This window comes from Zerene cesonia, chromosome 3 (assembly GCF_012273895.1).
Source record: "Zerene cesonia ecotype Mississippi chromosome 3, Zerene_cesonia_1.1, whole genome shotgun sequence".
Classification (NCBI taxonomy): Eukaryota; Metazoa; Arthropoda; class Insecta; order Lepidoptera; family Pieridae; genus Zerene; species Zerene cesonia.
This window is the reverse complement of record NC_052104.1, coordinates 7,088,360-7,099,321: the sequence shown is the minus strand read 5'-3', so window position 1 is coordinate 7,099,321 and position 10,962 is coordinate 7,088,360. Positions and strand designations below refer to the sequence as shown.

The 10,962-nt window shown below is 33.0% G+C and overlaps 3 protein-coding genes across 3 annotated transcripts in view; 1 reads left to right on the top strand and 2 right to left on the bottom strand.

The window, feature by feature from the left end:
• Positions 1–3,353, bottom strand: part of LOC119837293 (NADP-dependent malic enzyme-like) — a 23,032-nt gene extending 19,679 nt beyond the window's left edge. The window contains exon 1 of the mRNA XM_038362828.1: positions 3,201–3,353. Within this exon, the coding sequence (XP_038218756.1) occupies positions 3,201–3,247 (47 nt within the window). The 5' untranslated portion in view covers positions 3,248–3,353. The remainder of the gene's footprint in view (positions 1–3,200) is intronic.
• A 987-nt stretch (positions 3,354–4,340) lies between these two features.
• Positions 4,341–7,677, top strand: LOC119836890 (translation initiation factor eIF-2B subunit alpha). The gene is made up of 7 exons (XM_038362337.1): positions 4,341–4,534; positions 4,631–4,732; positions 5,124–5,263; positions 5,677–5,793; positions 6,289–6,401; positions 6,654–6,798; positions 7,375–7,677. The coding sequence occupies exons 1-7, from the start codon at positions 4,522–4,524 to the stop codon at positions 7,651–7,653; spliced, it is 909 nt and encodes a 302-aa protein (XP_038218265.1). The 5' UTR covers positions 4,341–4,521; the 3' UTR covers positions 7,654–7,677.
• Positions 7,678–8,241: 564 nt separating this feature from the next.
• LOC119838350 (tyrosine-protein kinase Fer) overlaps positions 8,242–10,962 on the bottom strand; it is a 37,926-nt gene continuing 35,205 nt past the window's right edge. The window contains 5 exon segments of the mRNA XM_038364272.1: positions 8,242–9,203; positions 9,477–9,599; positions 9,869–10,144; positions 10,482–10,695; positions 10,811–10,962. The exon segment at positions 10,811–10,962 is cut by the window's right edge and continues 10 nt beyond it. Coding sequence (XP_038220200.1) covers positions 9,067–9,203; positions 9,477–9,599; positions 9,869–10,144; positions 10,482–10,695; positions 10,811–10,962 — 902 coding nt within the window. The 3' untranslated portion in view covers positions 8,242–9,066.

The window sequence follows — 10,962 nt, the reverse complement described above, 5'->3', positions numbered from 1 at the left end:
CTTTGGAAGCAATATTCTGATCACAAAACTATAGGTACTTTCACGTTTACTTGAAATGAACTGAAAGAGGTTGGATATTATGTAAACTTAATAGTATTTGTGGACAGAGTCGGCTTATATCTATATCGATAGTAATAGTAATAATCGATTTTTTTGTTTGATTGAGTCCGTTTGTTTCTTTGAACGCTAATGTCAATAACTACTGGACAGATTTCTAAAATTGTTATTTGGGATTATATATATAGTGATCACGGAGCGCTATTGTAGGCCACCATGGGCTGGTTCGGAACCTAGTATAATATACAACCAGATATATTCAGGATAAACTTAAAAATTATTTTTAAATGGTATATACCCGATAGGGTTTTAGTTAATACTCTTTATTTATCAGACGACAGAGGTTTTCCATTCCTCCACTACTCCATCAAAATGATATATATTCAAGAATTTTGCAAGTCACTATAATCATTTTGATGTGGCGTCACTGCAAATTATGTTACGAAATTCATACAGTAGGTATGTTGCTGCAATTGCGAGCAAGAAAGTGAAATAACGCGTGAAATTATACTTCTGTTAAATGTTCAAATGTCATACAAACATGTTTCTTTTTGTATATAACATTATATGCCTATGAATTAAGAACCTTCGTCTGTTGAAAAGTACTAGTAATTAATAGTCAGATCATATAAAACAAACATTTTAATTAGTTTTGGCTTTATATAAAAACTTTGTAAAACTAAGTGGAACAATGTTATGAGCATATAATGTTCATTAAATGATTGTCTGCTAATTAAAAAACTAGTATATTAAGAAAAAATCCTTGAAGAAACGTCACAGATGAATAGCTAAGAATTACTAGCATTTTAATTTATTTGCTGACAAATGGGATGTCGGATTAAATTCATACTGAAACATTTAACTGACAATCTATCACAGCTAAGTCAGGGTCGTCACGCCTTACTACGGCCGTGTTCTTATTTAACTGGTGCACAATTTGTAAGTCAACTTTCTTATAATTAATAAGACGTGATGTTTTTATGAAGACTTTTGGAGTGAGAATTATGATTATGACAGAATTCAGAATTTTATGATAACTCGGAACCGATGATTAGACATGTAGATTAATGGGTAATATTCGTTTTTGATAACATTCAATTTTATATGCCAAATTAATGTATGGCGAACAACAAATCAAATATCTATTTTTGAGTAGAGCGGGTACCTGAATCTCAAGATTTTTATCACATCAAACGAAATAAAATTTGTAAAAATAGAAAACAAGACAGCATAAATATATCTAACAACCTAAGGTCAAAAAAATTAATAACACTCCTATTCTACTTTATATGCACATTTCCATAAAGCGAAGTCGCATAAATACTGTTGCCATTTAAATAATTTTGGCTGTATGTAACAATCTCAGTTCTGTGTATATTAAGTAATGATCTTACTTTCGCTCCACATAAGTCTTTAATAACTGTATCTCGCAGTTGGTTCTCGTTATCTACAATTTCACGGTAGAAACATTAACTATTCACGTTTCATTTAATGACTCTTGCTTATAGGTTACTAGCTCGTTAATGCAAACAAATGATTTTGTTCCGTCAAGTCAACCGATTGTCTGTCGGCTTGAATTTCGATATTTGCGGAAGTTTGTATTGCTTTGTGCTAACAACATTACTGGTCAGTTAATTGCAACTGTAGGATACAAATATGTTTGAAAAAAAACATACTATGCGGATCTAATTTTTTCATAGAATAGAATTAATATAAAATCTTAGTAATGCCTATAAGTGAAGTCCCGTGTCCCCTAGTGGGGTATGGGGCAGATGCTGTACATCTGTTTCACTGATCGGTTTTTCTTTAGGGACAAGTAGGTGATCAGCCTTTTAATGCTATACGTACTATAAAATTTGAAGTTCTTACCAGAACTTCAAAAATTTTTTAAAGTTCTGGTAGGTAAAAATTTAATTTAATTTAAAGTTCGTATATGTAATTAAGACAAATAAACATTTATATTTTTTATTTAAAAGAATTTTGATATCATTTAAAAGCAAATCCATATACCTAAATTATAAAAAAACGCGAAAGTTTGCTGCTTGTGCTCTTAGGTACCCTGCCACGAGCAGTCCCACGGCAATATGGGACTACCGACTAAACTCCACTGTGTTCCGGCGAACTGCTTTCGGACGGGTGTTGCTTGGAAATCGTACGCGACAAGTAAGGCAAGGTAAGACCACGGTAATACTATAAAGTATACTATTATATTAACTATGGTAACACTATTTTTAATCGACTTAAAGAAAAGAGGCTGTATTATTAGATTTACTCATTTTATTATTATTTGATAGTATTAACGTGGTAGGACCTACCGTAAAATGTATCTATTTGTTATTGTTTATTCGGGTAGATAGCGAAGCCGTAGGTAGCCGTGTTTAGTATTATAAATCAAAAACATGAAAGATTCTTATTTGTGAGGTTAAAAATTCAAACAGCAAACAATTATCAATTACACCTGTGACAATGAGGGTAGTTATTATTGATTTATTTTGTCGACCTTGATATTTTGTATAGTTTAAAAGGTAAGGTATAGAACAAACAGCTACCTATTCTATATATATTTGATTATAATCTACATATTACTAATCTCCACGGAAATACATAAAAATATAATACGAAATATAAATACATATAAGTACTTAGTAAGAATTTGTATATTATGTACCATAATAAATTATAAAATAATACGAAATTAACAGTGAGCAATGATATTGGAAATGCTAATGATTATTTAGCTAGTTCACGAATTGAATAGAAAAAAACTAAATGCTTTGTGAAATTATTTATGCAGAAGTATCTTATTATCAGTTCAATTGATTTGGTGTACGAGCAGATGAATGTGAATTAAATGCCATATTTATTGATTATTAATTCATCAGTGCATCAGATAATATAATAAATAACAAATATGACAAAGAATAAAGATGTGTTTGTACATTGTTATAAAAATTGGCCTATGTAAATATATTGTCAGGTAAGTACATAATATTATGATATTTGCAGTAAGAACCATGATTCACGAGCAGACTCATTTTATCACATCCCATTGTTTAAAAACCTAGACTTACAAAAAGTCATTGCAAAATCGCACTGTTTATTAATGTTCAGCTTTTTTAAGTAAGTACAAATGAAATACTTACTGCCATTTTCTCTTATCATTTAGTTTGAGAGACGCCGAATTTCCCATTATTAATATTGCCTTATTTGTCTACACTTATTACAAAAAAATCACGCTTACGAAACTATATATAACGATACGGTAGATACGTCTAAGCCATTCAAACACCGTTGTTACTGTAATCGTAGTACAGCGCCGGTAAAATCTACATTCGTTGGCCATGACTTTCCCTGTTTCAGTAATTTTTTAGATTGTTTTAATATTTTATTGTTTTGTTAGCTAACGATTTTTTATTCTTATAGATTTTTTTTGAGATTTAATGGCTTGGTTATCGATATTCAATCACAGTTCTTTTTTTAATTTCCCACTCAACAGGGCATAAATGAACTGATCTAAAGATAGATAATAATAATTTGGGGTATTTTGGGGTATAAATTATTATAATTTAACGTGAGCTAGGAATCCACAGTATGGATGCATCGTATATTTGCGTTTGTATTATAGAATTTACTGATTCCCATAAAGCAGGATTAAATCTTAGAGTAGAGTAATTCTGATAACATGTGAATAATAATACCTACGGGAACTTTAAATTTAGCACATCTTAGATATCGTAACCACAATTCAAATAGACATCACAATATATTTTTGTCTAGACTACATAACTAGACGCACGTCCCGGCTCCGCCTGGATATCAAGTTTCCTGTTTTATCTCAAAGAAGCATTTAATCGGTTTTAAATACATAATCAATACAAATAAATATACTATACGATCTACCCAAGTCAGCTTATACCCTGCCTGTATGCCAAATTTTATCAAAACCCATTCAATAGTTTCAGCGTAATTGACGGAAAAATAACCAAAGCAACAAACTTTCATATTAATAATAATATTAGTGAGTTTATTTTACTCTGTTTTTCTAGCAAGTATAATAAAATTATGTAAAATGAAAATAACTCTATTAGTAAGAAAACATTTTTTTAGTAATCATTTGATATAATGATCGTATTATTGTCTTAAATTCATATTCATATGCTTATGTTCGTATTCATTAAAAATTTAATAATATCTATTTTTTGCGTAATACAGAATGCATTAATTCTGATGGTTGTATCTTGACTGATCGTCAAATTGACTTTGACGTTTTCAAAATTTACGATAGAATTTTATTGACGTGTGTTCATTTGTATAAAAAACCTATAGGTTAGACTTAGTTTTTACATGTTATGGACCTTGTTTTGTACATAATATAAATGAAAAGTATGCTTGTAATATATAAGTAATTCAAACAGTACAAAATATTAAGAAAGCGGCTTCTATTTGAAGCAATCAAAAGTGAATATGAGGAAAGAAGGTATGGTAGTTTTTTTTACTATATGCGATAGGTACTATTTCATATAACTTCTAATAACAGTCAAACAAAACTTGTTGCACTCCATTCTGGTTTCAGAGGTACAAGAAATTTTTCTAAAAATTCTGAGGGAAGAAGAGGATGTGTCTGTTGGAGTTGCTGCTATTAAAACCTTATTAACAGTCATTGAAAATTATAAAGGTATGCTTTAATAATAACATTTAATTTATGGATTACCTTATTAATTCCTAACCTTATCTTACCCAGCTATGCCTCTAGGTTGGAAATATTTTCTCATTATAAGCATGCTAATTATCGAAAACGCTATTTGATACAAAATATAGTTATTATGCAATAATCATAAAGTTTGAGATTAACCATATTAAGATTTATACTTTACTTGGCTCAGGGTACATTTAAATGTATATAATTGACTTAATCACACAAATTCCCACAGGATAGATTGCTGCATATAATATGGCTTTGTGTTGTTTATTGTTTAAAGTGCATTTGCATATTTGTTTGTCTGCATAGTATCAGCAAGGTAAAAAATAAAAGTCTAAGTCCTTAAGAATAATTATAACTTTTCCAGTGGCTACAGTAAGAGAGTTGGATTTGAATCTCCAATTGGCAGTGGATGCAATGCGACATTGTGATCAGCCTGTGACTGCTATTTCATCTGGCTGTGAACTCTTTATGAGGTTTATAACATTTGCTAAGTTAGATGTTAAGGTTGGTTTTATTTCTAATTTACTTTAATTACATTCAGTTTCTCTTTCGCATATATTAAACTTTCACCTTTGATGATACTAATAGTTTTCTAAATAGTCGAATGCAGTAAAGTATAAATTACTTATTTTCATTACATTTCCGTTACATCTAATTAGAAAGTGCTGTGAAGACTTTGCAATTTAAAGTATGCAATTATACCAGAGTAAGCTAAGTGGCTTAAGATTTTTCTATATTATGTAGTTTACTCTTAATTAATACCTTTGTTGTTATCGTCTAAAATAATGTAACATTTTTATTTTATTATAGTATTAAAACTAGAATATACATAAATTGGTCACTCAATTAATTGAGTGCTATTAGTTTTCATTCTTCATGCTTTGTTTAAAATCTGAAAAATTTATTTTCTATTCCAGTCATTTGTAGAATGTGAACAGATAATGTTGCAACGTGGGAGAGTGTTCCTGGATACTCTATTAGAAGCGAGGGGGAAGGTGGCAAAACAGGCATTACCATTTATTTCTGACGGATGTGTAAGTTATAGATACATAATCAATACAAATAATATTAAATCAAAGGTCTTTGATTGCTTTATAATGTTTCTCTGAAGAGCTTAGTGTTATTTACAAAATATGTAGATCTAATTGAGTCTTTCAGACTAGCTTGCAGGGCAAAAATGCCTGAACTCAGGAGTATACTAAATCTTTAGAATACAACATTCCTAAAGAATTATATGAATGTGAACTATCCTACTTCCTATCCTATCCTACTAATATTATAAATGCGAAAGGAGGATAAGGATGTTTGTTACTCTTTCACGCAAAAAGTACTGAACCGATTGCAATGAAATTTGGTATGCAGATAGCTGGACAACTAGAATAACACATAGGCACTTTTTATCCCGATATTCCTAAGGGATACGGACTCACGCTGGTGAAACCGCGGTGCGCGCGCGCACCTAGTGTGTATAATAAATAAATATAAATATAATTGCTAAATGACAATGTCCTTTTTGTTTCCAATTTCAGAAAATTTTAACACACTCAAGGTCTAGAGTGGTGCTAGCTGCAATGCTTGAAGCAGTGAAAGCAAATAAAAGGTTCCAAGTGTTTGTAACTTCTTCATGTCCTGATAACAGTGGGTAGGTACAATCTTATTTTTTTCTTTCAATTAAAGCAATAACTTTGTTATTCACCCAAGATCTTTTCTTTTCTTTTTTATTGAAATAGGTACAGTAAAGATTAAATTTTGTGTTATAATTAATTTTTTGTGCATTCACTGAGTAGATACTCTCTCCCTCTATCTTTAATAGACTTTTTGACCAGGTTTTCTGATGTTTTTTATATATTTCCTTATCACTACTGAAGCTCTTAAATTACCATTTGTTTTTTAGGGAAAGGATGCATAAAGAATTAGAAGCGGCGGGTATAGAAGCTACTCTAATTTTGGACTCTGCTGTTGGTTATATTATGGAACAAATTGATATTGTAATGATTGGTGCGGAAGGAGTTACCGAGAGTGGTGGAATTATAAATAAGGTATGATTTGTTTTGTTTTTGCAACCATTTTAAAACTATTAATTTCAAATTTTTTATGATACAGAAAACAATGTAAAGCGAACAAGCACTTCTGTTTTACTAAAGCGGAAAAGGCCGCATCAGATTTAACCTTCATTTATGAAAGTCATTTGAGATCTTCTCATGGCCATGTCGATCTTTTATTTTTGTTTGACATGTTGTCACGCTACATTTTTTAGACTTGTGTTTCGAACTAAAGTAGTAAATTAGTTAACATTATGAATATAGTACTTTAAAATACTTTTCTAAAAGAATCAAAGTTCTAATACCTGGGCAAAAATTCCCGTATTTTCTTGTGATGTAAGGGACAGCTGCACTATACATCTGTTTCATTGATTGATTTTTTATGACCAATTTGGCCACATCACAACTTCAAATCAGCCTCATGAATCATGTATACTTCCAGACCGAGACATTTTTTTCTTACGAATCCTCACCGAACTCAGAACTCTCGATTCTATGCTCGCTCCTTGACAGTACATTGTCGAAAAAGTTGAATAATTTTTAATTACTTATAGTGTAATAATATCCTTCCAGATCGGTACATACTGCTTGGCAATGTCAGCACTAGAACTTAAGAAGCCAGTATACGTCCTTACAGAAAGTTTCAAATTCTCTAGAATATACCCACTAAACCAACAAGACCTGCCTAATGAATTCAAGTATCTCTCGAGCGTGATTAAATCGGGAAATCTGTCAAAGCAGCATCCTCTAGTAGATTACACCCCGCCTGCATACATTACACTACTTTTCACTGATCTGGGAATTCTCACGCCATCAGCTGTTAGTGACGAACTCATTAAACTATATTTGTAAATATAATAAAATAATTGTATATTATTTCTGGTATTTTAATTAATGAGCGGTGTCGGATAGTGACATTCATTAAGCTATCGGGCTATATTCATATGAAATATCTATCTGTATTTATGAAAATCGGTCAAGCGCAATGTCTGTATTTATGAAGTCGGACAGGCGACACTAAGAGTTCTGTATTGCTAAGAGCAACAAATATGGTCACCCGTCTAATTTATGTTCGTGCCAACCGATGCATAACTTCGATTTTTATTATTTGATGTTGTATCTGCAATGGAAGTACCCCTGTGAAAATTTCACAGTTCATGTTACGGTCAGAAGAAAGATTATAGACTATACAATCTTCACGTGTTTGCCAGTTCACACGAAACCACCGGTCACATATATGGTCAGATCAGCTTGTCGTTAATAATTTGTCTCCACATGGTTCAGGACTTTAAAAGACATACAGAAATAAGAGTCTACCCAACTGAACCGGGACGCTTCAATCAAGCGCCTGTGAGTGTAACTATGCCCTGCTATTTCAACGCTTAGTTATCACAGGTCTTTATAACAGCAATCAGAATCACATTAAGTAAAACTTCATAATTCCAAATTATCTGGCACTTTATTCGAAAATAATATCATTGTAAAATAAACCTTATATTTACAAACATAATACTTATTACACGTTTTAAATGTCACATTATATATTCGAAACATAACGTTATCTCACTTTAAGCTATTGCATGTAGTTTATTTTACACGTGGCAAGAGAATAACGTGATGTTTTCTATTTAAAATAACATGGAAGCCCAAAATATATCACAAAAATTTTGAATTAAAAAAAAATACATTTGCAATTATAACAAATAATGATTTATAAAATATAAAAATTAATAAGGCTGATAGGCTAAAAATAATTGTCAATGTCTAAAATTAAAATAAATTGTACTTAACAAAATAGATATCATACATTAAAATTTTGTCGCAAAAAACCAAATTCAAGAGATCATCGCATCCTTACTGAATTCATAACAATTTCTAATAAAATATCAATTCAACATTCGCACTTTGACTTATAAAAGAACATAAACAATCTATGATAAAATACAGCACAATACAATTGATAATCTTAATCCATTTTATAAAGTAAAAAAATACTGATTAACATTAAATTGTTTGGGTTTATAATACCAAGTAAATACGCTGTTAACATACGATAAAAAAATTTATGAGCCTACTTAATAATTACCTAGATTAAAACATAACCAACCGACAAACAATGTAATACAATATTATGCATCTCCTATCCAGTGTTTTTTTTAAATTATGTTTTACCCTATTTTGGGCTAGAGTAAAAGAGGGAAAGGAAATTGGACCATGTTGTACCAGATTATTCTATTTACCACCTGATCACTAATCAAATTTATATTATCTGTTATAAATGTTGTCAATGATGGTGTATATCTGGTTGAAGTGCGGCCGCTTGTCTGGCTCGTACTCCCAGCACCGCAGCATTAGCGCGTACACTTCCTCCGGACACCCTTCTGGAGCTGGCATGCGGTAACCTAAGTAATTTAGAAATCCTATTAATCGTGCATAAAGTAACGTGATTCTGATAAAATCTAATTTTAAAGTATGTTCATTTAAGCATTTTGATATGAAGAATAATAAAAAATAATAGTCAAAACTTTTTGGTCACATGACTATTTAGAAAATACCTAAAATATGCAATATGATATTTGTAATGCGTTAGTTTTTTACATTTTTTGTAAACGATCGAATGAAACAGGATAATGAACATAAAGTAAAAAAAAAATATTAAAAAAAAAATAGCATACCTTGATCTATTTTCTCCCTGGCCCTAGAGTTGCTCATGCCGGCGTACGGGGTGTCGCCCTTCGAGAATATCTCCCACACCAGCACTCCGTAGCTCCACACGTCACATAGCGACGTGTATTTACCTAATACATATTATGTTTATTTTTTTCTTGTATTCCTAATATTATACGTAATGTCAATTTTGAAGGGAAATATTTAAAGTAACCTGTACAATACAATAGTAATAAAAATTAGATTTAAGCATTGATTATTTACTTTTGGCACAGGAGAATAAATTGCCTCAGGTACTTTTAAATCAGTTGAATGTTACATTAGGTAATCAACTCATATTATTTAATTTAGTGGATATAAATGTGTAGTCTTCTTCCCGTTTTTTGTTGCTAAAACTTACCGAAATTCAAAGCCTCCGGCGCCGTCCACTTGATAGGTATCTGTTTCATGCCCCCCGACACTATGTACTCCTCCTCCTCCCTGGACATGCCGAAGTCGGATATCTTGACGATATTGTCGTCGCCGACCAAGCAGTTCCTGGCGGCGAGGTCGCGGTGTATGCAGCTCTTGGACTCGAGGTAGCGCATGCCGGCGGCGGCGTCGCGGCACATGCACAGCAGCGAGCGGCTGCTGAGGCTCTGCGCGCGCGTGCGCAGGAACGTCAGCAACGACCCGCCTGGGGGGGAAGCTTTCTTCAAAATGTGGACTGTATGTGCGGAAGGGATTTGTGTCGCGCAGTCTTTGAGGGTTCGGTGTAGTCGTGCTTAGGAATTTGAGGGTTTGAAGTTTTAGGAATGTCGAATAATTTCAAACATTGTACCATATAAAGAGAGTGAGTAGTAGTTTTTGGTCCAGCTGATAGATGACTTTAAGTGGACATCAAATACGTACCTTAATTTCTCAAGTAACATGTCTAAATTTTTAAAGCAAGATCGTACTATTTAAGAATTACTATACCGGCAATTATGTTGGACTATCCTACTGATATACATTCTTATTTTCATGAACCTTACCTGACACAAGTTCCATAACGATCATGATCGGCTGCTTCTGCACCGCTATCCCAATCAGGCGCACAATATTAGGGTGCTGGTACTGCTTCAGGATGCGGCCCTCCTGCAGGAACGTGCGTTTTTGTTCTTCTGGTAGCGCCACTCGGCACGTCTTCACCGCCACCTCTTGGCCCGTGGTTATGAGTCGCGCTTTGTACACGTCGCCGAAATTACCCTGGATATTGGACACATTGCATTCATATTATGTGTATTTGTTACTGGACATCAAGAAGTCTAATTGAATAAATAAATGTTTGAGTTTATGAGTAAGTGATGTTCTCCACTCTCACCCGTCCGATCTTGTCGAGCAACTGCACATGGTCGTTGTTGAGCTCCCACGTCTCGCGCGGCACGGCGCGGCGCAGCAGCGCGCCCGAGCGCGCCGTCACGGGCACGCCGCTCGCGCGCTGCCACGCCACCAGCTCCGCGACCGACGGGAACG